The sequence below is a fragment of the Lycorma delicatula genome, chromosome 6 (genome assembly GCF_047948215.1).
Source record: "Lycorma delicatula isolate Av1 chromosome 6, ASM4794821v1, whole genome shotgun sequence".
NCBI lineage: Eukaryota > Metazoa > Arthropoda > Insecta > Hemiptera > Fulgoridae > Lycorma > Lycorma delicatula.
The window spans coordinates 27,749,043-27,774,272 of record NC_134460.1 but is presented as its reverse complement, the minus strand read 5'-3'; the positions used below and the strand labels follow the sequence as shown (position 1 = coordinate 27,774,272).

Genomic DNA, 25,230 nt, shown 5'->3' with positions numbered 1-25,230 from the left:
TAATTCAACAAATGATCAGTGCATCACTATTTTTGATTTTTATGATATTTAGTTTATGATAACTATCCACCTTGTAGTGGCCAAAAAATATTTATTTATATTTTTTTTTAAATCTCTTTTTTGAGTAGTAGACTATTTTCTAACTTGCCAACAGGTAAAAACAACTATTTTTGTCACTTTTCCACGAGCTGTAGCATTCTTATTTTACATCATACAGAGGGTCAAAAAGGGCTTTTTGGAAAGAGTAAAGATGGAACTTCATCTTAGTGTACTCAAATATAATTTTGTTACATAACCAAATCTTGTAATGTTTACTGTTTATAAATTGTTTTTAATTAATAGTAGTTACTATATGATGTCAATTACAGAATGATAAATAATAATTATAAAATGATAAAACAATTCAAATACATTAACAAGTTGTCCAATTCACTTTTACCTTATCTTAACTCCTGCTTATGGAAGTTGTGAATAAATCTTTTTGATAACAAACTTAACATAACCTAGTGCTCCTGCAATTTTTTTATTGAGCAGAACTGATAAGTCCTCATTCATATTTGGTTTAATGTTGTGTCCTCCTTCAGTAGTTGATAGGAAAAGCTCTGAAGGCATGATAACTTTAAAATATTTTTGAGTTGAACCCATTTTGATTATCCCTCAATGATTTCTTGTATGAAGTATCAGGACCCTGTGGATGGAAAAAGTGTGATATTCTTTATTTTCATTTATTTTGACTTCAATGACTTTACATAACCACCACTTGCCATTGTATATGCAGCAATCATAATTTTTACATTTTGGCTTTGGTAAACTTATAAAGCAATTAGAAACATTAATGTCCTTATGTATCAATACTAATGTAAATGTTTCTGATTCAGAGGTCGCCCAGACTTTCAGAATACATTCTGATTTGTTGGAATATAACTGTGAAAAGTTGTTTTTGGGACTGTTGTGATTACCTGATAACGAGAACTGAAGTATTCTTCAGTCTCTTGAATATCTTTATTAGAGCAGAAGATAAATGTATTTTTAATATTGCCTTTGCGATAATTGTACATTTCAGAAGGTGTAACAATTTGATTGTTGACTCCTTTGAAAGGCTTGCTTTAGTCACAGTCCTTTATACAGTTCCACCAATACCATCACATGGTCCTTTTCCATTGTATGAGACAAAAAAATGCCATTCAGCTGCGATTTCAAAATGTTCTTGATGGTAGCACAAATTTATGAATTTTTTTTGTTTCTATACTGGGCTGAGGAGCCATCAGAAAAATAAAAAAAATTGTTTAACTTGTGGTAACAGTGTTTTTACCTTATATAACTTGCTTTTGGAAGCAGAAGAACAATGTAGTATTGTGCTTAGCATGCATGTTTCATTTTCTATATCACATACAATTGTTGAAAGGAGAATTTTATAATCAAATTTCATTTTTAGAGCAGATAACATGAGTTTTATATTTTGATGGGTGACACACACAAACAGAGTGAGTACCTGACCCATCAATCAGAACATAGAATTTAGGTCTTAAATCAGCAAATTTTCAAAAACCAATTTTTAAATTATGTTTACAGTAGGCTGTTGTACAATTATTTTAAGTTACATAAGATAAGCCATTTTTGAATATTAATTTTCTTCCTGTCAGCTTATCTTACAGAGACACAATCCTTCTTGCGTGGCATCATTCAGCTGTGCTCATAATTCTGGTAAAAATCTTTGACACATTTAATAATATTTTCATCAATTACGTGACTGGGTTTCTTTTTGTCGATTTGCGATAAAATTCCACTTGTTTTAACTAATTGTTTGGATTGACAAGCTAAATATTGATTGACTAACACAAAACTCATTTTGAATTTTTTGAATGCTCCAGCTGCTTGGTTATAAACTTAAAATATTAATTTTTAACTGGTTTGATGTAACTGTTTTCATTTTATCCTTTATTTTAATGATAATTCTATCAGGTTAATTTTGTGGTACTAAACTGTTTTCTTCTGTAGACATATTTAAATCAAAGGAATCGTTTAACTAACTTGGCTATTTTTGTAACTTTATTTTTTTAAATTGGTTCCTTAGCGTCGCTCGATAATGTGTGAACCTTAATGGGAGAAATGCCAAGTTCTGAACAAGCTTTATTCACAAACTTTACTATAACATATTGAGGCTAAAAAATGCTGGTTTGAGACATTTTGGTTTGCTTTCTGTATAATCTTGTGGTTTTGTATTTTGTTTAAGCATTTTGTTGACAGCGCTCTGCCTGGAATTAATTTTAAATTTGGATTGCTTGTTGAAAGTGTCAAAATATTTTTCGAAGAGATCTCTTAACCATTTTAGTGTGACAGGCTAAGTGGGTCAGAGCAACTTTTCCCATTAATATGAACATATTTATCTAAATATTTGGTTTTATGAAAAGTACAGATATTTTTTGTTTCAATACATCCATTTCTTAAAGATATCAGTGTTATTTGCTGTTCAATAAACTCTAAAATGCCAGTCAATTTGTGACATACTGCTTCACTAACAGTATGTAGTAGTAGTAGTAGTAGTAGTATGTATGTATGTATGCATGTATGTATGTATGTATGTTGTAGTAGTACACGTAACTAATTATTGAAACACTAACCAAAGCACACATTGAATCTTCTGTTGTGGGGCCCAGATCTTAACTGACTACTACTGACTCACAATTGCATTGTGAGTTAGCTTGCTTGTACATGCATTTGCCCCAGTCTGAGAGCATACAGAACAAAGTTTTGAGATACTTCCTGTTGATTGAGCCTACATTTAAGAGATAACGACAACTGGTTTTCTAAATGCAGGCCATTGCATTTGGATACCTTTAGCCCGGACACCCGGTTCATATTTAGTAATGTTTTACAGTAAAATTTTTTAAGATTTTGTTACTATTTGGGATCTTAATTCTCTTGTATTCTGAGTATTGTTTATGATAATATTTAAATTAATTGATTTATTTATGTTAGAGAAAAATAAGCAAATGACAAAGTCAGATTATAAAAGAGTGAGTAATTATTTACTGATGATTTATGTTTGTTTTTGATGACAGCTTTTTTATTTAATTTAGCTATTCTGTTATACATAATGGCTTATTTTTTCAATGTTAATACCGATGGGTAACATAGGATACTAGTTATTTTTCCTTGTGCTTAGTGACCTTTGAGCTTGTATTTGTAGGATTGAGCATTTTTTTAATGAAATAATAAAATACAGATTCATGAATTATAAAATTTAGTTTATTTTATTCTCATTTTATTATGTACTGAAAAATTAATAATTTTACTGTTTATATAAAAACACATTTTTTGTAATGTTTAAATAGTTTTGGGATTTCAATTTTAAAATTAAAATGAGATATTACTAATTATGTGTTTAGTGATTACTAATTGTGTAATTATGTGTTGAGTGGGTTTGAGAAATCCAGCATGTGTACTGTAATAAGAAAAGAGCTTTTAACTTGCTGTTAGGGTATTTTGGGAATTTGGTTCATTAATACATCAATTGATGAAACATTTTTTTAAAATATATTTTTGGTAACTAAACTGAAATTTGAGGAAGATACTTTAGATTATTACTGTTTATATTTTTACTGAAAATATATTTTATAACTGGAAGCTGTGTTTCTGAATGATATGCTATTAGTAAGAATAGAGTATCTTTAAAACATTTTTGAACCAAATTATGAATCAATATTTTACTTATTTTTCTTTTGTGGCATGAATTTTTTTTATATCTTTTTACACAATCCAAATTCTTAGCAGTCAAATAAATTCAGTTTTATGTATTACATTTATCCAGTACATATCTCCTAAAAGATGCTGTTAACTTGTATTGTTACCTGTGGACTTAGTATATTCATATATATAGAATGGAAAATTTAATAAAAAAAAATATTTAATTTTATATTTTCAAAATTTTCTGTTAAATTTGTAACCAAATTTTTGTTTATTGTCTAGAGTGCTCCTATTAGATACAAGTTTATAGGAAACATATTCAGTTTATTTTTTTTTGCCATATTAATTTCTCATAAAAAAATAATTAATATGAAAGTACTACTGTTTATATTGGATGTGTGTTTTTAACGTATTAAGGTAATATAAACTTTAATTTATGTATTTTTTGAACTGTCACAAAAAAAATTCATGTTCTGTCCTATGCATTTACATCTTGATTACAAATGCAGTAATAGCTTGAAATTTGAAACTACCATACTAATGCAAGAATTATAAGTTATCTGATAGACAGAGTGCATTATGATTTTAAACAAATATATTTTCTGTGAATTTGCGAAATGGAATTAAAACGAGTATGTATTTTCATTACACTTGTATTTTAACTTAATTTCACTTTTTTCCAAATTTGAAATAAAGAATTATAGCTTAAACAGAAATTATAAGTTTAAACTTATAATTATAAACTATAATTATAATTATAAACTTAATTATAAGTTTATAAGAAGTTATAATTATGACTAAAGAGTTATAATTTTAGTTTTATTTTATTTTAATTTATTAATAATTTGAACTTGAATATCAGCAATTCACAAGTTGCAACTCTGTGATTTCATTAAGTTTTGTTCCTATCTTTTGTGATATTATTGCTGTACAAACAGTTTCATTAACATGAATTTATTATTAATGCATTAGTTTGTTAACAATATCCTTTTTAATTGCTATAATATTTATTTGGTATTTTCCATTTTGTGACTAAAATATTAGTCACCAATAAGTACTGATATTACTTAATAAGAACTGTAATAATGTTAATATTTATTTATGTTTATTATGAATTAATTTCTGTTTAAATTAATGTGTTTAATATTCTATATATGGAAAATATTATAAAATTTATATACTTGTTAAATATTTACAATATGAGAAATTGAAAGCCAAGGTTAAGGTAATTAGCACAGTTCATTTCTTGAATTTTGGTATAATGTGTTTTTTGTCTATTATTCCTGTTTTCATTATTCTTACTTTTCATGGAAATTACAATTCTTAATATTTCTTTCTTTTTCTTAATTATATTGTTTATTATCTAATAAAATTAAGATGTTAGCCCATTTTTTTCTTTTACTACTGTTCACTTCCTCAAGATCTTTCTTTTAAGATTTTGAAAATGTAACTAACTTGTGGTTTCTTATTTTAAAAAAGAAAACTGATTCTGAAACATCCAAAATTTCTTTGTAACTAAAGTATTAATTAGATTTATTAATGAAAGTTTTCAAAGTACCTACTTTATTATTTGTCCAGAACTGATGTGTATTTGCTTTATCAACTTGCACTAAGATATTATTTTTGCCGCATGCCTTTTTTCCTTTTGTAATTAGACTCTTTCAATAAGCATCCTGTTTATTATAGAATGATTTCATCATGTTGCATAATAAGTATAATAAACATTTTGTGATATATTTATCAGTTTTTAAATACAGGAATCTTTTCATTTGTTTGAGTAGCCTCTTCTTTCAAGATTCATGTCATTTGTTCAGGATTAGATTTAGGTCAAATGTAGCTTTTGGCTTGTTTACCCAGGAAAAAATTATTTAACTTTCTTTTTTTAATTTATTTTTTTTCCTTGCTGTTAGTTGTAGTAAATAGTTAGAAGGAAGTCAAGAGGGAAGTGTGATAGTTATGCCAAAGTTTACTATTCCATGTTTTTTTGTTTTATGTAATTGTAGGTTTTTAAAAATCATTGTGAAATATCCAAAATTTCCTCCCTTGTTAAAACAAATTACCACAAAAACATATTTATGACAAAAACTTATTTATGACAAAAACAATCTATGACAAAGTAAGTTCAAAAGCAATAATAAAGATAATTAATGTATTAAAATTTTCAGATTACAACAAACTCCAGATTTGTTGCTCAGGGAAAAATCAAGGGTGTTAGTGTAATTTTTGTTGAGCTTATCAGTCAGTAATTTATGTTTTTTCTTTAATGATTAGTTTTATTTTTTTAAATTAAATATTTTACTATGAACGATTATTTTTGCTTTTTTATCTTAAACAATCTCTCTTGTCATCAGAAATAGAACATCAAGTTTTACTGCTTAAAAATTTCACTTCTCATAAGATTCATAGTACATAGTTTCATTTTTTTTTGTAATAATATACTTTTATTTTGTGAACTATAAAATAGTTTTTACCTTTTCCAACAATTATTAGGTGTCCTTCACAGAAGTAGTAAATAGGAAGACCTCCTGTATATTAACGTCATTACAAATGTTGCTTGTCAGATGTTTCAATTTATGCAATGTAAATTAATTTTTTTTTTTTTTTAATTAGATGACTGTCATCTCAGCTAGTAGTTAAATTATTGCTAGCTTGGAAAGAAAAGTCATAATTAAAAGGCCAATTTTCATATCTGCTTAGCAAAAACAGATGTAGATAAAGCTTTAACATTTTTGATTTCATTAAGCCACACATTTTTCTACAGTTTTTAAATGTTATAATTTTTTAAGTATGCATATTGTTTAGACTTAAATTTTGGCTGCCAATCGACTTAGAAAAATTTTTTTTTTGTATTGCATTATAGAGTATTATACATTACATATTTTAAGTGTTTCTAATTAAAAAAGATCCGATTTTAAGAGTGTGTATGCAATATAAACAATTGACAAAACTGATAAAAAGTGTGACACTTGTCAAGTCAGTAAAATGTACACACTCGGCAGACAGTTAGAATATCTACTGAGAAGTCAGAACAACTAATTCCTTTAAATGCTCTATAAATTGCACTTATCTGTATGTTTTATTTATTGTAATTTATAAAACAGTTTTATCTTTTACTAATTGTTAATGTAATTTCTTAATCTTGTTGATTAATTAAACTGTTGTACAATTTTAATATTGTGGGTGTGTGGGGGTGGTTATATTTATATTTTATTTTATGAAATGGAGTCTATGTATTTAATTAATAATAATTATAATGTTTATTAAATGTATTGAAAATATTTATATTGAACGTTTATTGTTTTCAATTTGCTTTTATTAAACAGTGACATTGAATACAGTCTCCAAGAGTAACTTTCAAAAAGAGCTATCCTGATGTTGATTTTTTAGTTATAATAAATCAATAATAATTCAATTAATGAAAATAAAGAAAAAACATTTAAAGGCTATTTTAATCTGTTTGTATTTAGTTGCTGAGGAATTTATGTGCACAGAGTGACTCAATACAGTGAGCTTTTTTCATTACAGAGTAATGAACACTTTGTACAGTGAGCAGTACAGTTTACAGTGAGCGGTTTTCATTATTTTGATGAGAGGAATACACATAAAAGAATAACAGAAACTTCCTGACACATTCTGAATATTTATTTCCGCTACAGTAAAGTGAATAAAAAATATTTTTTCTAATTTTATTTATGGTTATTAAAAATTCATCAGATATTTAAGAAATTAGAAGATTATGCTTTAATACCCGGTTAAATTTTGAGAATGGGTGTATGGGAACTAATACAGAAACCCGGTACATTCTATGATAGCAGAGAGCTAGCAAAACTTTTAATGTAATTATCGTTTCCTTCTTTAAACTTTCATTGAAAACATTATTGGAAATAACGTACTCTAAATTTTGTCATTTTAGAAATCAGATGGTGCTAGTCATTTTAATACTACTCTTCAATGTGGAATGTGTGTAAGTTATTAAAACAAAACTAACTATGCTGAGTTATACAAAAACTGCTCAATAATGTTGAAACTTCACCAGTGCTTTCATAAATATGTAAAGTGAGAAATTTGTACTTTTTTCTATTTTTATTTGTACACTTTGGATTTTAATTTGATAAAGCTAGAAAAATTGTGATCTTCCCTGTTTCTATGCAAATAATAATTTTGCCATCCATTTCTTGGTTTTCAGGTCCTTTTTCCTATATGTAAGTTAAACAATATATATAATGTCGTGACTGATTCATTATCAATGCCCAGCAGAAACTACTGAAAATAAATTGATGAAAATTTATATACCTGTTCTTATAGTATAAGTAATTTAAGAAAGGATTTTTCAAAATGCCAAGTTGAAAGGGTTAAAATGGAGTAAAAATGAAATTTACTATTTTTTGAATTTCTCTATAAAAACTGAAGATAGCAGCTTGCTTTTTGGTGTGTGTATTCTTCATATGAATATCTAAAAGTCAATTTCTAGATTTTTTTTAATTTGACCTTGAAAGGCGTGAAGAAAAGTAAAAAAAAATTGATCAATGATTGCAGGTTTTCCCAAATTCCTCCTATACTAAATGAGATATTCAGTAAATTTGGGCTTGCAAATTCTCTTCAGATAAATATCTAAAAACCATTTTCAGGTTTTTTGAATTTCAGTTTTTTAAGGGGTGCGAGAAGGTGTATGTTGCGGCAATTCAACCAACCTAGCCACTGCCACTGTTAACTGGATGATATGCAGCGTGACTGGCTGCACCTGCCTCTGGTTATTTGATTAAAAAAACCTAAAATAAAAAAAAAATTGAAAAAAGTGAGGAGATGCAAGTAACCATATAGTGTGGGCGAAGCTGTGATTGGGAAGCCAGTATGATATTTGTATGTGGTTGAATAGTTGAGTGAACACACTTTCCCAATTTAGACATTCTATTTTGTCCATCTTCAGTTTTGACTTGTTATAATTTACATACATTTTCAACACAGTAATAATATTTATTATGAAGAATGTATAAAATTAATAAAAATGAAAGAAAATATTTCCAACATTAGCAGATGGCAAAATTTTTTTTTTAAGTTTAATTCTTTTTACTTACTTTTTTTATGTATGTGTTCATTTTTAGGAGTAAGTTATCATGTAAGTTATAATTAAAAACCATTATTGGAAGTAATGTAGAGAATTTCCTAGTTACTGAGTTTGACTCATTTTACTTCATGGATTACTTATATATATGTAATAGAATAGTGGATTTTGTTTTTAAATTATTTTTTAAAAACTTATAAGTATATATATATTTTTTTTTATCCAGGTAAGATACGGGAGATCCCCGTTGTCTTTGCAAGCTGAATTTAAGGAATGTGCCCTCGTTTTTTGCGTTAAGATTCCTTGAGTGAGTGATTGGTGTGTAAGTATGTTTAATTGAACTGTTGTAGTTATTTTGAGCAATTTAATTTAACAGTTGATAAGTTTTTGAAAATTATGTTGACTAGGTATTTGGACATTGTTATAAAAATCTTTTGAAAATGTTGTAATATGCTTAATGTTTAAAACTGCTCAGACAACATGTTAATAGCTGGAATGGCAGAATCTGCCAGATGAAGCATTTGTCATTTTTTAAATATCTTTAATAGTTAGAATTTAATCTTGATTTTGTACTTCATAATGTAAATTATGAACATGGTTTAGCACAGTTTATTTAGGAAAAAAACATTTTAACTCATTAAAAAGTCAATGCTACTTATGTGGTATTTGAATGAAATACTGATATTTGTAATATTTCTTTTCTTCTACATTTTCTTTTAAAGTGCATATTGAAAGTATGATTACTTTTTTTATTATTTCTTTATTCATTTACTAAACATTCTGTGGCATTTACATTTCTGATAATCATTCTCTTCCAAAGCCATATAAAATTGGATCTTAGCTACTTATTATAATTACTGAATAAATTTAGTCAGTGTCGTTGGTTTGAATTTTAAAGGGATTTTTGAAATGAGATATTTGATAATATAATTGTAAATAATTAAATGAGAGTCTTATAATTTTATTTAAATGTTTAAAAAATGAATTTTCATTACTTTTTGTGTTGTGTATTTTGTTTTTGTACATTTATTTATTAATTATTCTGTTTGATTATTATGAACAAGTTTTGTCAGTTTAATGGTTTTACAATAAATAGACTGCAAATAAATGCTTAAATAATGTTGAATAAATCAGATTAAATAATAACCATGAGTAATAAGTTTATTATTGCAGCAATAAAAGTAACTGTTTAACAGATTAAGAGAAGATAATTGTGTTTTTGTATGTATAGATATGTTTTAAGTCGCATTTATATGTGTATCTCCAAACATAAACATGAGATTTATGTTATCATTACTATATGTTAACAGCATAAAAAAATTATGTATATTATTAACACTGTTCATTTTTTAAATGAACATGAATTTATAATTTATTAATATTTTTCTTAGAATTTTACATATTATGGTTTAATAGTAATTTTGTTTATAGTAATGATGTTTTTTTTTGTAGTGATAAACATTAGTTTATCTGGTTTAAATAAATGTATGCAGTTACTGACCATGCATTATTGTTTTATACTAAAGATAATGATTTTTATGCGCATTAATGTTACGTTTTTCTTTGATGATTGATAAAGGTTTTATCACATTGAAAAATTAAGCTCTGAATGTAGTAGTACTCTTCCTTCAAAAACACTATTCTTGGGGATACTTTTTATTAATCTTATAATGGAATGGGTCACTATCATTCTGAAAGGTGACTACTATTGCATTATCCCTTCCCTTTCCATATCAGTAATCTAAGAAAAAGAATGTCCTACCTTGTTCAAATAACTTTTGAATATAACTTTTTCTGTAGAAATAAATTGACCCACCATATGATTATGCATTGGTTCTACACCTTTCTGATAGTATGAATCTTGGGATCATTATAGTAACAATTTAATTTAGCTGTTGAGACCCACAAATTTTGCAGTGGTGATGATTGACTCGTCCATTTATTTGAAAATTTTCTACATCAGTAAATGTAATTCTGTTAAGGAAACTCTTATCATCATCAGTTCTATTCAGCAAGTGAATTCCAGTGGTTTTAGATAGTTGTCTACATTTATTTGACTTACGCTGTGTTTTATAGATGTTTACGATTTCAACTATCAATGAAGCACATTTGTTTAATCATTTTATGGACAGTAAATTCATTTGGGCTGCATATGTTTGATTATCCCAGATGCTCCACATTCTCTTCTGATGTAGGGTATCGGTCAGATAGTTTCTTAAAAAACTATTATAAAAAAAGTAGTTTTTTATAGTTTTTTTTCTAAATTATATCATTGAATTATTGTTTTATCCTTAATGTTTCTTGAACATTAGTACAGTAATTATACTGTTATGCTGGTAACAACTGATTAATATTTGGTATACCATAACGCAGACTGTTTTTGCTTTTTCCATTATACTGACAAGAGGATGTCTAAGATGGCTAACAGATATTCTTAAGGTTGCATTTAAGATTGTTGGAGTGAAAAAAATAAAAACATTAATTGTTTCTGCATATTTCAATACATTACTTGGATAAGTAATTTTTGATTAATAATTTTAACTGTGTGTAAACTATGTTTAGTTCATTTAGTTTGCTTAAATTTTTTAGGTAAGTAATGCACAATGCATTTTTACTCTATTGTATAGTGCGTATGATGAAAGTAAAAGTTTGTTTTCATGAGGCGACAGTTGCTGTGCATTGCATTATATTACTGTTTTCTTGTAACATTCAGAAACCGACTCTCCTGTAATGCAGTGTGTTTAACTATTTTCATAAATAATAAAAATTCTTTCCACAGTTAAAATTTATTATCATTTTGTTTAATTTCAGACAATAATATTTAGCGTACTTAAAAATATTTCTTACTGTACACAGTACAAAAACAAATAGTTTATATTTGTATTAATAGTTTATTATTACCATCCATCCATTAGGTAAGTCATAAAATGAATAACCACTTTATACTAATAAAGGTTATCTCAAAATATTTCATTTTAGTTATATTTACATGCACTTGTAATGAGTGGGTATTAGTATTGTTGATGTTAAATGGTAATAAATATCATCATTAAATAATAGGCCTATACCCTACAAATTATAATAATTTATTAATAGCTTAGTCATTTTATATATATATTCATAGATTAGCTAAGTAATTTCCTTTCTGCATTGTTGACTAATATTCACTAACATTTACTTTTCATTTTCAATAAATTGATTTAGTTCAATTCTTGGTGTGTCCTGGTACGAATAGTATAATTGTTTTCTTCTGTAATTTGCAGTGTGTGTAATTTAATGTTTTGTGTCTATTAATGAATTTGTATGCTTTTTGTTAGTGAATTTTTTTTTTGCAATGTCAGAATTTAAATCCATAGTTAAGAATAAAAAGCTTCGTAGTTAAGCTTGTAAAATAGTTAATAATGTATATGATTTTATGAAGAAAGGAGCTATAAAGTTAAAAAAATTAGATGACAAACATTTAATGTGCATTCAAAAATGTGAAGAAAGAACCATTGCAGTTTGTGGGATTTCAAGATCACAAGTTTAAAAACTCCGAAAAGAAGTTCAAAGGACCTTCTTAAATTTAAATTGCAGTTGTGCCTCATTCATCCCACCAAAAGAAGTATACACAATGTTCAAAACAGGTTAGAAAGTTTTGATCAAAGCATAGTAAAAAGAACAGTTAATGTGTTTCATGCAAAACATAATGAACTGCCTACATTAAATAAATTATGTGAAGAACTTCAAAAGAGTATTTAATTAAAAGGTTCTAGAACTATACTAGCAGCTATCCTGAAAGAGTTTGGGTTAAATGATGTAAAACTGGTAGTATTAGGAAACTTCTGATTGAGAAAGAAACCATCTGGTAGAAGAGGATAGAATATTTAAGAAAAACTACCGATTCCAGAAAAGAAGATTCTTCGATTGTTTATTTGAATGTATCGTATATTTTAATGTCCCATTGGATGACAAAATCATGGTCAGATGACATTGGGCAGGAATAAAAGTGCTGATTAATAAAGGTTAATTGTAATCCACGCTGAAGGAGAAATTGGGTTCATTCTGTACGCGATGTTAACTTATAGAATGAGTTCAAGAAGCGGTAACTATCACTACAGCATCAACAACAATTTTATGAGTGGGCATCTGAGAAATTAATGTCTGGTCTTCTCCCCTCAGTTAGTGGTTGTTATCGATAATGCACCATTCCACAATTCACTTCTTGAGAAGCCTCCGAATTCAGACGATAGGAAAAGTGGCATAATTAATTTGTCAGAAAAGAACAAGATTTTGTTTAATAAACCTATGTTAATACCACAATTGTATGACATAATTAAATTACATAGAAATCCAAAAATGAAGTACCATTTTGATGAACTATTAAAAAAACATGGACCTTAGGTTCTGCAACTTCCATTTAACCATCTTGTGATTTCAATCCGATCAAGATGGTATGGTTGGTTCTGCAAAGATATGTTCTTAGTATTAACATAATTTTTATTGTCGGATATTAAAAAAGTAGCTGAGGAAAAAATGAATGAAGTGATTAAGGAAGATTGGAAACCATATGTAAACATTTAAATAGAGCTGAAAATGAATATAAGAAGATGGGACCACTAATTGACGAAATGACTAGATGTATTTATCGTATCTACACAGTGATAGTGAAAGTAACTGTTCCAATGAAGACAGAGAAGAGGGTGAATTTGCTAAGGAACTGGACATATAATGCAAATTTCAAGTAAGTGCTAATAATAATAAAAATAGCACAGTCAACAATGGAAAAAATTGTATCAAAAAACGAATTTGAAAATTTTAAATAATAAAAATTCCATACATTGTACAAACAAGGATTATTGAATAATAATTGTTTATCTAATTTATATTATTAGGGGTACAGTATACATCTAAACATAAGTTAAGTTTTTTTTAGTTTAAATCTACCTAAATTAACGAATTTAAAAGTACCTAAATTAAAATTTTTATTCTTTGAAATCTTTATTTATTGAATTATTAGTACTAACAGCTACCTTATAGTGAATTATAGCTAATCATATTTGAAAAAACAATAATAAATAAAGTGTACATAAATAAAAGTATAACAGTTATTGTTGTTGTGTTATTAAATGGATGTAAATGTTTTCAGGTTCAGTAGTTATACAGTCTTAACTCTCTCCAACACAAGCCTTTATTTTAATTGTGTGCACTGTAACTGTGTTTTGTGATAGCTTGGTTTTGTATAATATATCCCTAATTTCCAGACTTGAAACATGATCAATAATAGTGTGTTGTATATATGTAGCAAATTGCTTATTAAAAAATAGAATTAAAAAAGTTCTATTAAATTGTATATACTTAGTCGTTTTAGTTAGATTAGTAGTATTAAACCAGAAAAAACCATGTTGATTTTAAATTTTATCATATTTATACAGCACTAAAAGAGTTAAATAAACCTAACTAAAATCTTCCACGCTGCATGACCTGAGGTTAAACTATCCAAGGTAATCAGTCTCTCAAAATGTTCCTCACCCTTAAAGTTAATCTACCACCAAAATAAAACAGCACCAATTCATGATCATAAGGTGGATTTCTTAATTTACTTTGTATACTACTAATCTAAGTAAATTAAGAAATCCACCTTATGATCATGAATTGGTGCTGTTTTATTTTGGTGGTAGATTAACTTTAAGGGTGAGGAACATTTTGAGAGAGTGATTACCTTGGATAGTTTAACCTCAGGTCATGCAGCGTGGAAGATTTTAGTTAGGTTTATTTAACTCTTTTAGTGCTGTATAAATATGATAAAATTTAAAATCAACATGGTTTTTTCTGGTTTAATGTTACATAATGGTTTTTATACCCTTTTCAGTTAAATAGTCTTTTAGTTAAAATACCTTTTTGCCATTTTAGTGGTAAATTTTCATTATTAATTTCTCAAGTATGGTACTACTAATATGTTAAATTAATATAATCCACCTTACTAGTATGTTGTTATGTTCTCTTTCAGCTTACTTGGAAGCCATCATCAGGAGTTAAAAGTCAAAGTTTAAAAAATCATAGTTAAGATTTAAAAACAGTCATGACTGTCCGGTCCTACTAGTATACCAAAGCCTGAGTTATACTGGTAGGACCGGATAGTCATGACTGTTTTTTAGTTTTAACTATGATTTTTTAAACTTTGATTTTAATGTATTAATTTTACCCCCGATGATGGCTTTAAGTAAGCCAAAAGATCTAGAGAACATATCAATGTGCTGGTAAGATGGATTATACTAATTGTCAATTTGTTCATTTTCATTACTTATCTTGTAATTATTAATACAAAGTAGCATTGGCCTTTTAACCTTATTGTTACTCTTTATTTTGAACTATTCAAATCTTCTGTAATAGCATTATTGCTGATTGGTTTCACTACAAATTGCCTTCACTATCATTCTCCCAACCCAGTCTGAACCTCTTATATGATCACAGTGTTTATTGCTTCTTTCATCTCTAAAATTTATTTCATTTATTTATCTGCCATGATTTTTTTCATATGTAACTGTTATCTCTTTGGTTATCATGCGCCTGTTCTTGTTTTTTATATAATGAATAACAACTATAAGAGATACTGTTCAATTAAAAAAGGGTAGCTGCTATAGTTGGTTGACAGATTGTAGTTAGTAAAGTGAATAAATAAATGAAGCCAAAAAATAATTATGATAATTTTAGAAATGCTGTATCTCGTCATTAGAAATCAAATTAAAACTGGATTTCAGAGAAAAAAAATTTATGAGAATGTATACATACATTATGATTTTGTTATATGTTGGATACAATCTGAAAATAAAATTAGTAGATTACAATTAGTAGATGTACAAATCAGTACATAAAGTTTTTTCTTTTTAGATTTTACATTATAATACTCAATATTAGTAATTTCTGTTAAGTCAAGTGGTCTAGTGGCAAAGAACTGTTAAAATGATGAAAATATTTGCTTTGTATGTGAAGAAGTGTGAGCTGTTTGATTAGCTTTTCTGAAATCAGTATTTAAAGGATATAGTAAGTATTTAAAAACATTAGTAGGGTTTTATTTATTTTTTTGAAGGATAGGCATAACAAATGCAGCAGATTGATTACAGCAGAATCCAATTAAAAAAAAAATTGTTGGTTAGTAATATGCATATATAAAAAAAAAGAGTAGGATTTAGTTGGAATTTTTTTTTCATATGATAAAGTAGCACACAGAAGAGAGTAAAAAAACATTTCCCTTATTTTTAGTTTTATTAATCTGTACTGGGTTAAAGTTATATCTGATTGTCACTTTTGCTCTACGTTTTAAATTTTTTAGAAATTTACAATAATTGTGTGTTTTGTCAAGTGGATTTATTAGAACTTCTGAAATACCTGTGTGTATAAACTCGTTAACAATTTCTTTTTTCTAATTTTGAATGATTGTTTATTGGTATTAGTATTTAAAAACCCATTTTCCATTGTTACTCTTGTTAAAATTAAGAAAATTTTGATTGATAAGATTAATATGATGATTATATATGACATTAACAATTATATTTACTGTTAGGATTGAAATTGTGAGAATGTCTGTAATATCTCTTTCGGAAGCAGCTGTGCTGCTTGATTTCAACCAGAAGATGGATATCTCTCTTTTGGACAAAGTTGTCATGGCCATGTATTCTGGTATTGGGGAACAGGTATGAAATCTATTTGTGTTATATATTTTTCCTTCTTTTAATTTATTTTCTTAGTATTTGGTTTGACTTAAATTTATTGTGAAGTTAATTATTTTTTTTATACCAAAGAAAGCAGGAGCAGGTAAATGCAGAAAATACAGAATTAATGTTTAACATATCATACTTCCAAATTTTAAAGTTATTGTTAAAATAAGTTAAAGAACAATAGAAGTGATGATATAATTGATGAAAATCAATTCAATCTTAAGAGAAGTGTAAGAAGCAATTTTAGACATCAGAATAATTTTTAAAGGCAGGCTAAACAATAACAAAAATTTATCAAGACATTTGTTCATAGAATGTTTTAACAAGTTAGAATAGTTTATCAAGAATATTATCTTCAGAAAAAAATAGGATTGACATGTAGAGAAGAAAACAGTTATGTATAATTTATGAAGATTGTGATTACTGTTATAAATGAAAAAACTAAGAAGCTGTAATGCAAGAAGTTGTGAGACAAAGACCCCGCCTATTATCATAAAAAATTGGAGTTATACAATGGGGTCAAAAAGAATTTTTTTTAGAAATTCAGCTTTAGTAATAAAAGAAAAGTATAACTGATGACAGTAAATAGTTATTTATTAATAAAGATAACAAAGTATTTCAGAATACCTTCAGTTTACTACTTTGGACTTTGTTAGTATAATTAAATATATAAACACTGTTAGGAAGACATCAAAAGCAGACTTGCACAAACCAGAACAATTTTTATACACAGAAAAGATTTGTCGTCAAAAGTAGATTTAGGAATTCTTTAAAAATATTTTTTAGGAAATTATTTCATATAGCTTGATAGCTGTTAACTCTATGGTAAGTTTAAAACCCAGATAAGTTGGATTGATTAAATACTGCAACCCATACTAATGCAAACAACAGTATTAAGGTTATATTTCTAAAATTTAGTGTTTCTGTAAATGAAATCCAAATAGTTATGCAAGTAATATGTTTCAAGCCTACTTAGCTGTATGTATTTGTCAATGTTATTGTGACTCGGTAATTGATGTAAAAAGCTTTACTCATACAAGTTTATGATTGATAATGTATTAACTATTTCTATACTGATAGCTATCTATCTATTTCTAGTGTTAAATGAGTTAACTGATTGTTACCGAAGCGTACAGTAACAAGCAGTTTCTAAGGTGTTAACATAGTAATTTCTATTGATAATAAGCTAATAAAACAAGTGATTTTACACTGTTAAGTAAAAAATTTTTAAAGATTACAAAAGAAATGTGAAAGAATCATACTAACCATGCATTGTTAGTAAATAAAGAACTAAAAATACATATGACTTTTATTTATATGTGTTAATTATGTATGACAGTACTGTTAAACACAGAGAAACAAACAAGTCTTGTTATGTGAAACATACTAGTTTATGCAATGCAGTTAAAATATTGTCATAAATGAAAATTGTGGATCAATGTTGTCAATGCTCTACCACTGTTGTTAATTGTTCATGATCATTAGTTGAAATTATTAGTCCAACTATTTTATTATTCATTTTTTAAACATTTTAAAATTGATAAGATTATTTTTTTTTAAATATTTGTAACTGCTGTTATTTTCAGCAACGGGTGGCTCAGGAATTGCTTACAGCATTGAAAGAACATCCTGATGCGTGGACACGTGTGGATACAATTCTAGAATTCTCTTCAAATCAACAGACCAAGTATTACGCTCTTCAAATTTTGGAACAGGTTATCAAGACAAGATGGAAAGTTCTTCCTAGAAATCAGTGTGAAGGTAACTGATGTTTATTGTTAAAAAAATATTGTATTATGTAATTAAGAATATTCCTGAATTTTGTTTTTGTATAAGATCTTGTTTTTCATTTATATGACTTAACATTCTTTGTTAACGTTAGAACCACTAAACATTGCAGTTGCGATACATTAATGGATTCATAAACTGCTACAGTCATGATTGCAATGGATTACATAATTGTTTACAAATATTGTTATTCTGCAACAACAGTACTTTATTATTGTATATTAATTGAAAGTTTATGTCTGTATCACGCTATTTTGTCTTAAAAAAAATTAGTCGATGCACTTGAAAATCCATGTCAAGGTTATACAGCTTTGAGTTTTGTGACCTGTGATGGTGTTGATTATGTTTGCATATATTTTTCCAATGTTTTCTACCCACTTTGTGATCTAATTATCTGTTGAGTATGAGTGAATTATCAAACTCGGAGTGATACTTATAATTTTATTTTTGTAAGAGATTTCGATAGTGACTGATTGATGTTGATAACATATATCAATAAGTGGAGTTTGGTAGTTAGAAACTTATATCCCAGATTATAATGAAATAGACTGAGTTAATAATAAAAATGATTTGAAGACTCTGAGGTTAATGGAGCGCAAGTCATATGTTTACTACAGTATTCATTTGTTTGAATTCAATGTCAAAAGTGAGTTTCAGCTTAGACATTCAGAGGTAAGGAACTGTTTACATAATAATAGGTGCTGCATTAGTTAAATGTATTTATTTTCTTACAAACAGAATATGGAATATTTTACTTACATTCACCAATTCATACGCTCAAAAAATCTTAAACGGTAGAACCATAAAAAGATAAATTCAAATGAAATGAAAGGGCATTCAAACTTCAGAAATTGGTTGCTCTGTCATTGTATGACATCAAAAAAAGGAATTAGTGCTAAATATGGCTTTAATTAGATTAAAAATATAGAGAGTTGTGCAAAGAATATCATTTCCTCAGTTACTTTGTCCCTATTTCAAGCTATAAGTTCAATGTTTCATATCAGTTCTAATGAAAATATTCTTAAGAGGACAGCCTGGTCTTGATCCATGGCAGAAGTTCAAAATATACATTGATCATGTGGCATTCTGACAACATTATCAGATAAAATATACTTAAGATTAATCTATGATCACTACATGCTTATTGTATGTAGCCTAATAAAACAAACCATAAGATTTGACTTTAAAAAATTGAATTGTGTGAAAATGAAAGCAACTATGTTTTGCAACAAATTATACTCTCGTAACTGCTTTCTGATTGATGGGAATGAACTTCTACTAAAAAAGTAGTTTTTTCATTAGGTGTGGGCTACTGAACAAGGGGGCATTATTTACTAATAGATAATTTCTACATACAGTTGCCGTTTTGAAATAAGTTATTTAAAAACACATTTATCAAATACAGATATTAAATAAAAATACTAATGATTTATACAAATCTGTCTTTCATACTGAAATATTTATCTAACACTGTGCATATTACAGAAAAAAGGAAACTGAAAAGGATTTAAGCAAAATGATCTATAAATCCGTTTATATGATCACTACTGATTGTTATACTGAATGTAATTGTAAATGGCAGGAATGGTGCACAAGTGAAGAAACCAGTACTTATCTATAAGAATAATCTTTTCATAGGTGGAGTTGATTCTAAAGAAAAATACTTATCACGTGTCATTTTCCAGACAGACTAGAAGTTATTAGAAGCAATGTGTACAACGATCTGATTTTTACTTTTTTTGAATGCCAATGTTCTATACTCCTAAGATACTAACTACTCATTGAAATTGCAAGTATATTCAATATTGTATGCAAATTTTGATCTGCCACCAATCAAAAAATATTCAGGGGTAAGTGGTGTGGAAAGGATGTGAACTGGTTGTTATCTGGGTGTCAAACTTTTATTTGTTGCTGAAATGAAGGAAATTGTTGGTGACCGTGGTTAGAATTCTGGAGCGAAAATCAGAGTACTACTAGATGACATCGAAGACTGGAAGAGAATGAAGACATCTAGATTTAGACTTTGAATAAGATGTTTAACTCTGAATAAAGATGTATGACTGAATAAGTCCAGACATGTGAATACCAAAAAGTTAGGGACAGGCTTACATTTTGTTGAATTCGCTTTTGTCTCTAAACTAACTACATCATAGTCAATGTTTTTACATGATGTTATTAGGCATCTAATCATGGGATTTCAGTAAAAGTTTCACTGCTTTAGCTCAAATAATAACTTTGGAGTTAGAATGTTTTTTTGTTTTTAAAATGGCTAAAAAAATCTTGTTTTTCTGACTAAACTTTTTTCTTGAAAATGCATTTTTCCCCTTTCACTTCTGGAGGTGAGAGGGGAAATGGGGTTAAACTTTCATAAATGGGGTTTCTCCAGAGATGGAGGAACCCCATTTATGGGTGCCTAGGCAGTGTTGAGCTCACTAACAGGTTCTGCAAAATGTTATCAAGTGTGCATGTGTTCCTGCGCACTACTGACTAAACCTCCACCCCTGCCTAACCACCCCTCCTGGAAACCACTTATGTGGCATTACTTCAGGAAGAGGGAAATGTACAAGTACAATTAGTAAACACAACAGGAAGCACCCAAACAAACATGCACTTACCACAAAATGAAATGCATACGTCACACACAGACAAAAAAAGGATCAGTAACCACAGACACAAACACCAAACATGCCAACAGATCAAGGAACAATCAATACACACACACACACAACATACACACACACACACACACCACACAGATGAAACTCACAAAATGCAAAATAGCAGCAATGAAGCCATAAGAAACACCCAACAATACTGTCAAAACAAGTACTTGTCAAATGGAAACTATTTTTTTCCTGTGTAACATCAAGAGCCGCTATTGTGCACCATGAACTGAGTGCCCATGGCTTTTTTACACCAAGGTGACCTCCAGATGTTCAGGAAACCCCAAGGTGCTCAGTCGTGAGCCTGTCCAACCCAGCACCCTCTGACGTCTCCTTCCCTTACGAGACTCCTCTGCAGCATATAGTTTTGCCATCACCTTCCTACTGAAATCTTCCAAGCTCACCAGCTCTCCTCACCTTCCAACAGGATCCTTTGTGTTTTATTCGGCATATTTTCATGACCCAGCGCATATCTAACATTTCTAAGCAATTTTGCATGAAACGCGGACACCAGAAAGATACATGTTCTGGGGTCTCTTCTTCCTTTCACTCTGGGAAAATGTCCAAGTGGTCCAAGTTAAACCTATAGAGATATGATTGATAGCGCCGCGTTAGCCCGCCAGGAACCGCATAAGACTGTATCTCAGCGAGCCATGCACCCTTTCACACCACCCCTTCAAAACACCAATGAGTAAATGTGTCTGGAAGTTCCCGAACTCGCTTATTCTTTTCTGTTGCAGCAAAACCAAGTCTATCGCCATACATCTGGCCAGCACTTCTGCCGCCACTAATAATACTGTTCTGTACATTGATATAACCTACAAACAGCACCTCCTATGGAGGGACTCCAGTTTTCCTCTGTATTTATGGTATTTAGCTACTCCTGACCACAACTCGTTTCTATACAAGAGAGAGGATTAAGCAACTCTGACCAGCAATTTCTTTCTCTGTTGCTGAGGTCCACCTCTATTTGGCAGAAGGCCCAGAATCAGCTGCAGTACCCTATCAGCCTTATCATGCCATGAACTCCAAAACGGAGAGCTGAGTCTATCCAGACTCCAAGATACTTAATAGCAGGTCTCGTAGCAATCTTCTTACCCTCTAGTGTAAGTGTCAAAGTAGGCATTCTTTTAGCACTGGTGATTACCACCGCCTCAGTTTTCTCCAATGCTAGTTCCAGCCTGCCATCCTCCATCCATGGCTTAATTGCCAAATAAGAGTCTTGTATCTTGTGACAGCCTCCCTCCATGTGAGGTCATCAATCACCATTGCCAGGTCCCTACCTGGTTTGGGGACCAGTACCAGCTGCTGCTTCTTCCATCCTACTGGAAAAAGACCTTCAAAAAGGCACATATTAAAAACTTCCAAAAATATATCCTGGTCTACCTGAGCTGCTACCTTAACTACCAAATTTGGCAGCCAGTCTGGACCCAGTGCCATGTCAGTTGGCATTCGGGTTATCGTTGCAGTAAGCTCATCAGCAATGATGGGGGCAAAGGTTACATTTCTTCAATAACATCAGCCTCTAATTCTTGTCTGTGAGGGAAAAGCCCGTCTATTATACACTCTACTTGTACATCTCTTGTTACAGGTACTTTGGGTCTAAGTGTTCTTCTAACAAGCACTCTATGGTCTCCCCCATGGATCTGAGTTCACCTCTGATATCAGCTGTTTCCATACCTTAGCTTTTGACTCACGAATAAGTCCTGCAAGCTTTTTCCTGCACTCCCTGGTTATCTGCCTCCTCGCCCCGTGACATTCCTGCCTTTTCTTAGCCACCAGTAAGTGATTGGATGTCCCTATCTACTATACTTCCATGGCAAATCTGTTAACATCCAGCCAGGCAAGTAGCCTTTTCCTCAGTCATGGTAGCCCCACCCGTCACACTGAGATCAGGGACCTCCGTGAAAGCCTCCTGGTCTAGGTCCCTACTAACACTCCAGTCCTGGAACACAGGCAGTGCACCTTCATCATGGCTGTTGCAAGATATTGTCATTGATACATGCTGGTGATCACTGCCCATGAATTCTTCAGAATAGTATAGGCTGTTCCATGATTGAGGCAAACCATATCATGTGTCGCAACAATGTCCATCAGAATTCTGCCATGCATGTCTGTCCTTGATGACCTCTAGGCAGTTCACCACACATTATAACCACCAGCAAAAAGTGCTGGCCGATGAACCTGTAGATCCCTGGAAATAGTAACCAGTATTTCCTTTTAGGTCTCAATATTCATGTTGGGCGAGAGGTAGCATGAAAAGATGTACACTACACCCACTCTTGCCCTCACATAACCAGTGCCTCTATGAACATCTTGCACAGTTGACCATAGTGCTGCCCCACCATCTTCTGACACAATCCAGTCTGCTCCAAGGCTAGGGGTGTATGGCTCAGTGACAATTGCTATGTCCGCATCTACCTCCAAGATATGGATGGTCAGTAGGTCCTGTGCCAACCCAGACTGATTCATGTTAAGTTGAATAACTCATTGAGTCAGGGACTGCCTGGTCCTCTGGCTCATCTTATCGTTCTCTTTAACGTGTGCAGTGGTGTTTTCTCTTTAATTATTTTAGGGCATGTAGCTCCACCAGTTTGGTGCCTCTCTACACTGCATGCTAAACATTTAGAAGTCAGCCTACAATCAACTGCATGATGTCCTTTCCCACCACAGTTGAAGTAGGCACCTCCTTGATTCTCAACCCTGCAATTTCTGGCGAGGTGCCCTGTTTCCAGACAACAGAAGCATCATTGCAAGAGATCAAGTCAGCATCGTCATCAGAGCCCATGTATACCACGTGGAATCTGTTGGTGATTGGTCGGACATCACTTCCACCATCACCAATCAGCCGAGCCTCAACTGTGGCTGATATAACAGTTCCTGCCTTTATGCCAGACCTATTCAGGAGCCAGGCCACCTGTGGGTGCCTGGCAGCTAGTGTCTGCAGCACCTTACCCTCCTTCATGGCATGCATATCAATGACTGCCATCGTATTAATGGCCCCCACACATCTGTCTGGTATTCAAGCTTGTGTATTATGGAATACTTTCTTTGGACAGTTCTTTTTTATCAGTTCCACTACCTGAGAAGTGGGCATCCCATTGTCCAAGGCATCCACAACCAGTAGTAACCACCATTTGAGTGGCGGCTTCAGATGTCTGCCTCTTACAAGCACAATGAGTGGCGCTCTTAGCTAAATTCCTTAGATCTTTCACCACAGTGCTAAGATTTGCATGAACGTCGCTTATTGTTTTCTTGATGTTCTTATCCATATTCCTCCTATGCTCTTTGGCCAGCCACTCAAACCTCCTGACCAGTTCCTCTACTTCCATTGGAAACCTCCTTGTCCTCCATAGAGGATTGCCTGCATTTCAGCCTTTTAGCACCCCTCCTGGTATTTGAAGAGGGTCTAGGGGGAAGACCCTTGGCCAAAGCTTCTAGAGAAGGTGCATGGGTGGTAGCCTGCATGGCCAGGACCCCCATTGCTCTGCCACGAAGTTGATGATTCCATAGTAGTTTCCAGCTCTTTCTCTGTTATGGTGGGCTGAACTGGGATAATTTCACTGAATCTATGATGTACACCTCATTCCGCGTCCAACAATACTCGACAGGCTAATTTTAAGGGGTAGTCTGGAGGGTGGGGGTCAGGAAAATGCATCTCCTCAAATTCATTGATATTTGGTGAGTGTACACCTTAGATTTAGATAAACCACCCAAATCTGATGGTTTATCGTATTTGGGGGGTTAAAAAAAAAAATTTGTGAAGGTGTCGGTGGAGATCTGGAAGGGGAAGGATAAGTAAGAAACTGTGTAGGAAATACAGAGGAAGGAAGTTTCCCCTTATAAACTAGTGTAGCACTTATAATAATAGACGCTCACTCACTGGTAGAATATTGAAAATATTTCACGTGAAAATATAACTTGGAAAAATCTGAACTACACTTACAGGTTATAAATGCCTATATTACAATGTCTCTTATGGAGAGAGAACACACACTAGAAAAAACTAAATTACAGGTAAATCCATAGTCCAGAATCATAAAACTTTATTGGGTTGTCCACTAACTTTCTGCCAACAATTCCAAACCAAAATAAAAAATCAAAAACCCAAACAAAACACAATATGAACGCAGAGCGAAAAAATCATTTTCTTGAAAATGCTAGTCCTACAGTTATGATATTTTTACTCCAGCTTTGTTATATCACAATGTTCATAAAATAGTAATAGAACCTGGGTACAAAAAATTCCTGCTCATTTGGTTTCTTTTTTTTTTTTGGGAAGTTTGGGGCAAAATTGGGCATTTTCATTCTGTGATAACTCCCTATTGGCAAT

At 30.5% G+C, this 25,230-nt stretch overlaps 1 protein-coding gene across 8 annotated transcripts in view; it reads left to right on the top strand.

Annotated features, from left to right (window-relative positions):
• emb (exportin-1 emb) overlaps positions 1-25,230 on the top strand; it is a 104,597-nt gene that overhangs the window by 4,977 nt on the left and 74,390 nt on the right. For 2 of the 8 annotated variants that reach the window (XM_075369485.1, XM_075369489.1), the window contains exons 2-4: positions 8,976-9,071; positions 16,293-16,422; positions 18,033-18,207. In XM_075369485.1, the coding sequence (XP_075225600.1) occupies positions 16,309-16,422; positions 18,033-18,207 (289 nt within the window). In that variant the 5' untranslated portion in view covers positions 8,976-9,071; positions 16,293-16,308. Of the gene's footprint in view, positions 1-7,154; positions 7,348-8,975; positions 9,072-16,292; positions 16,423-18,032; positions 18,208-25,230 lie in introns of those variants that run through there. The other 6 variants (XM_075369488.1, XM_075369487.1, XM_075369486.1 and 3 more) reach the window with 6 other exon arrangements.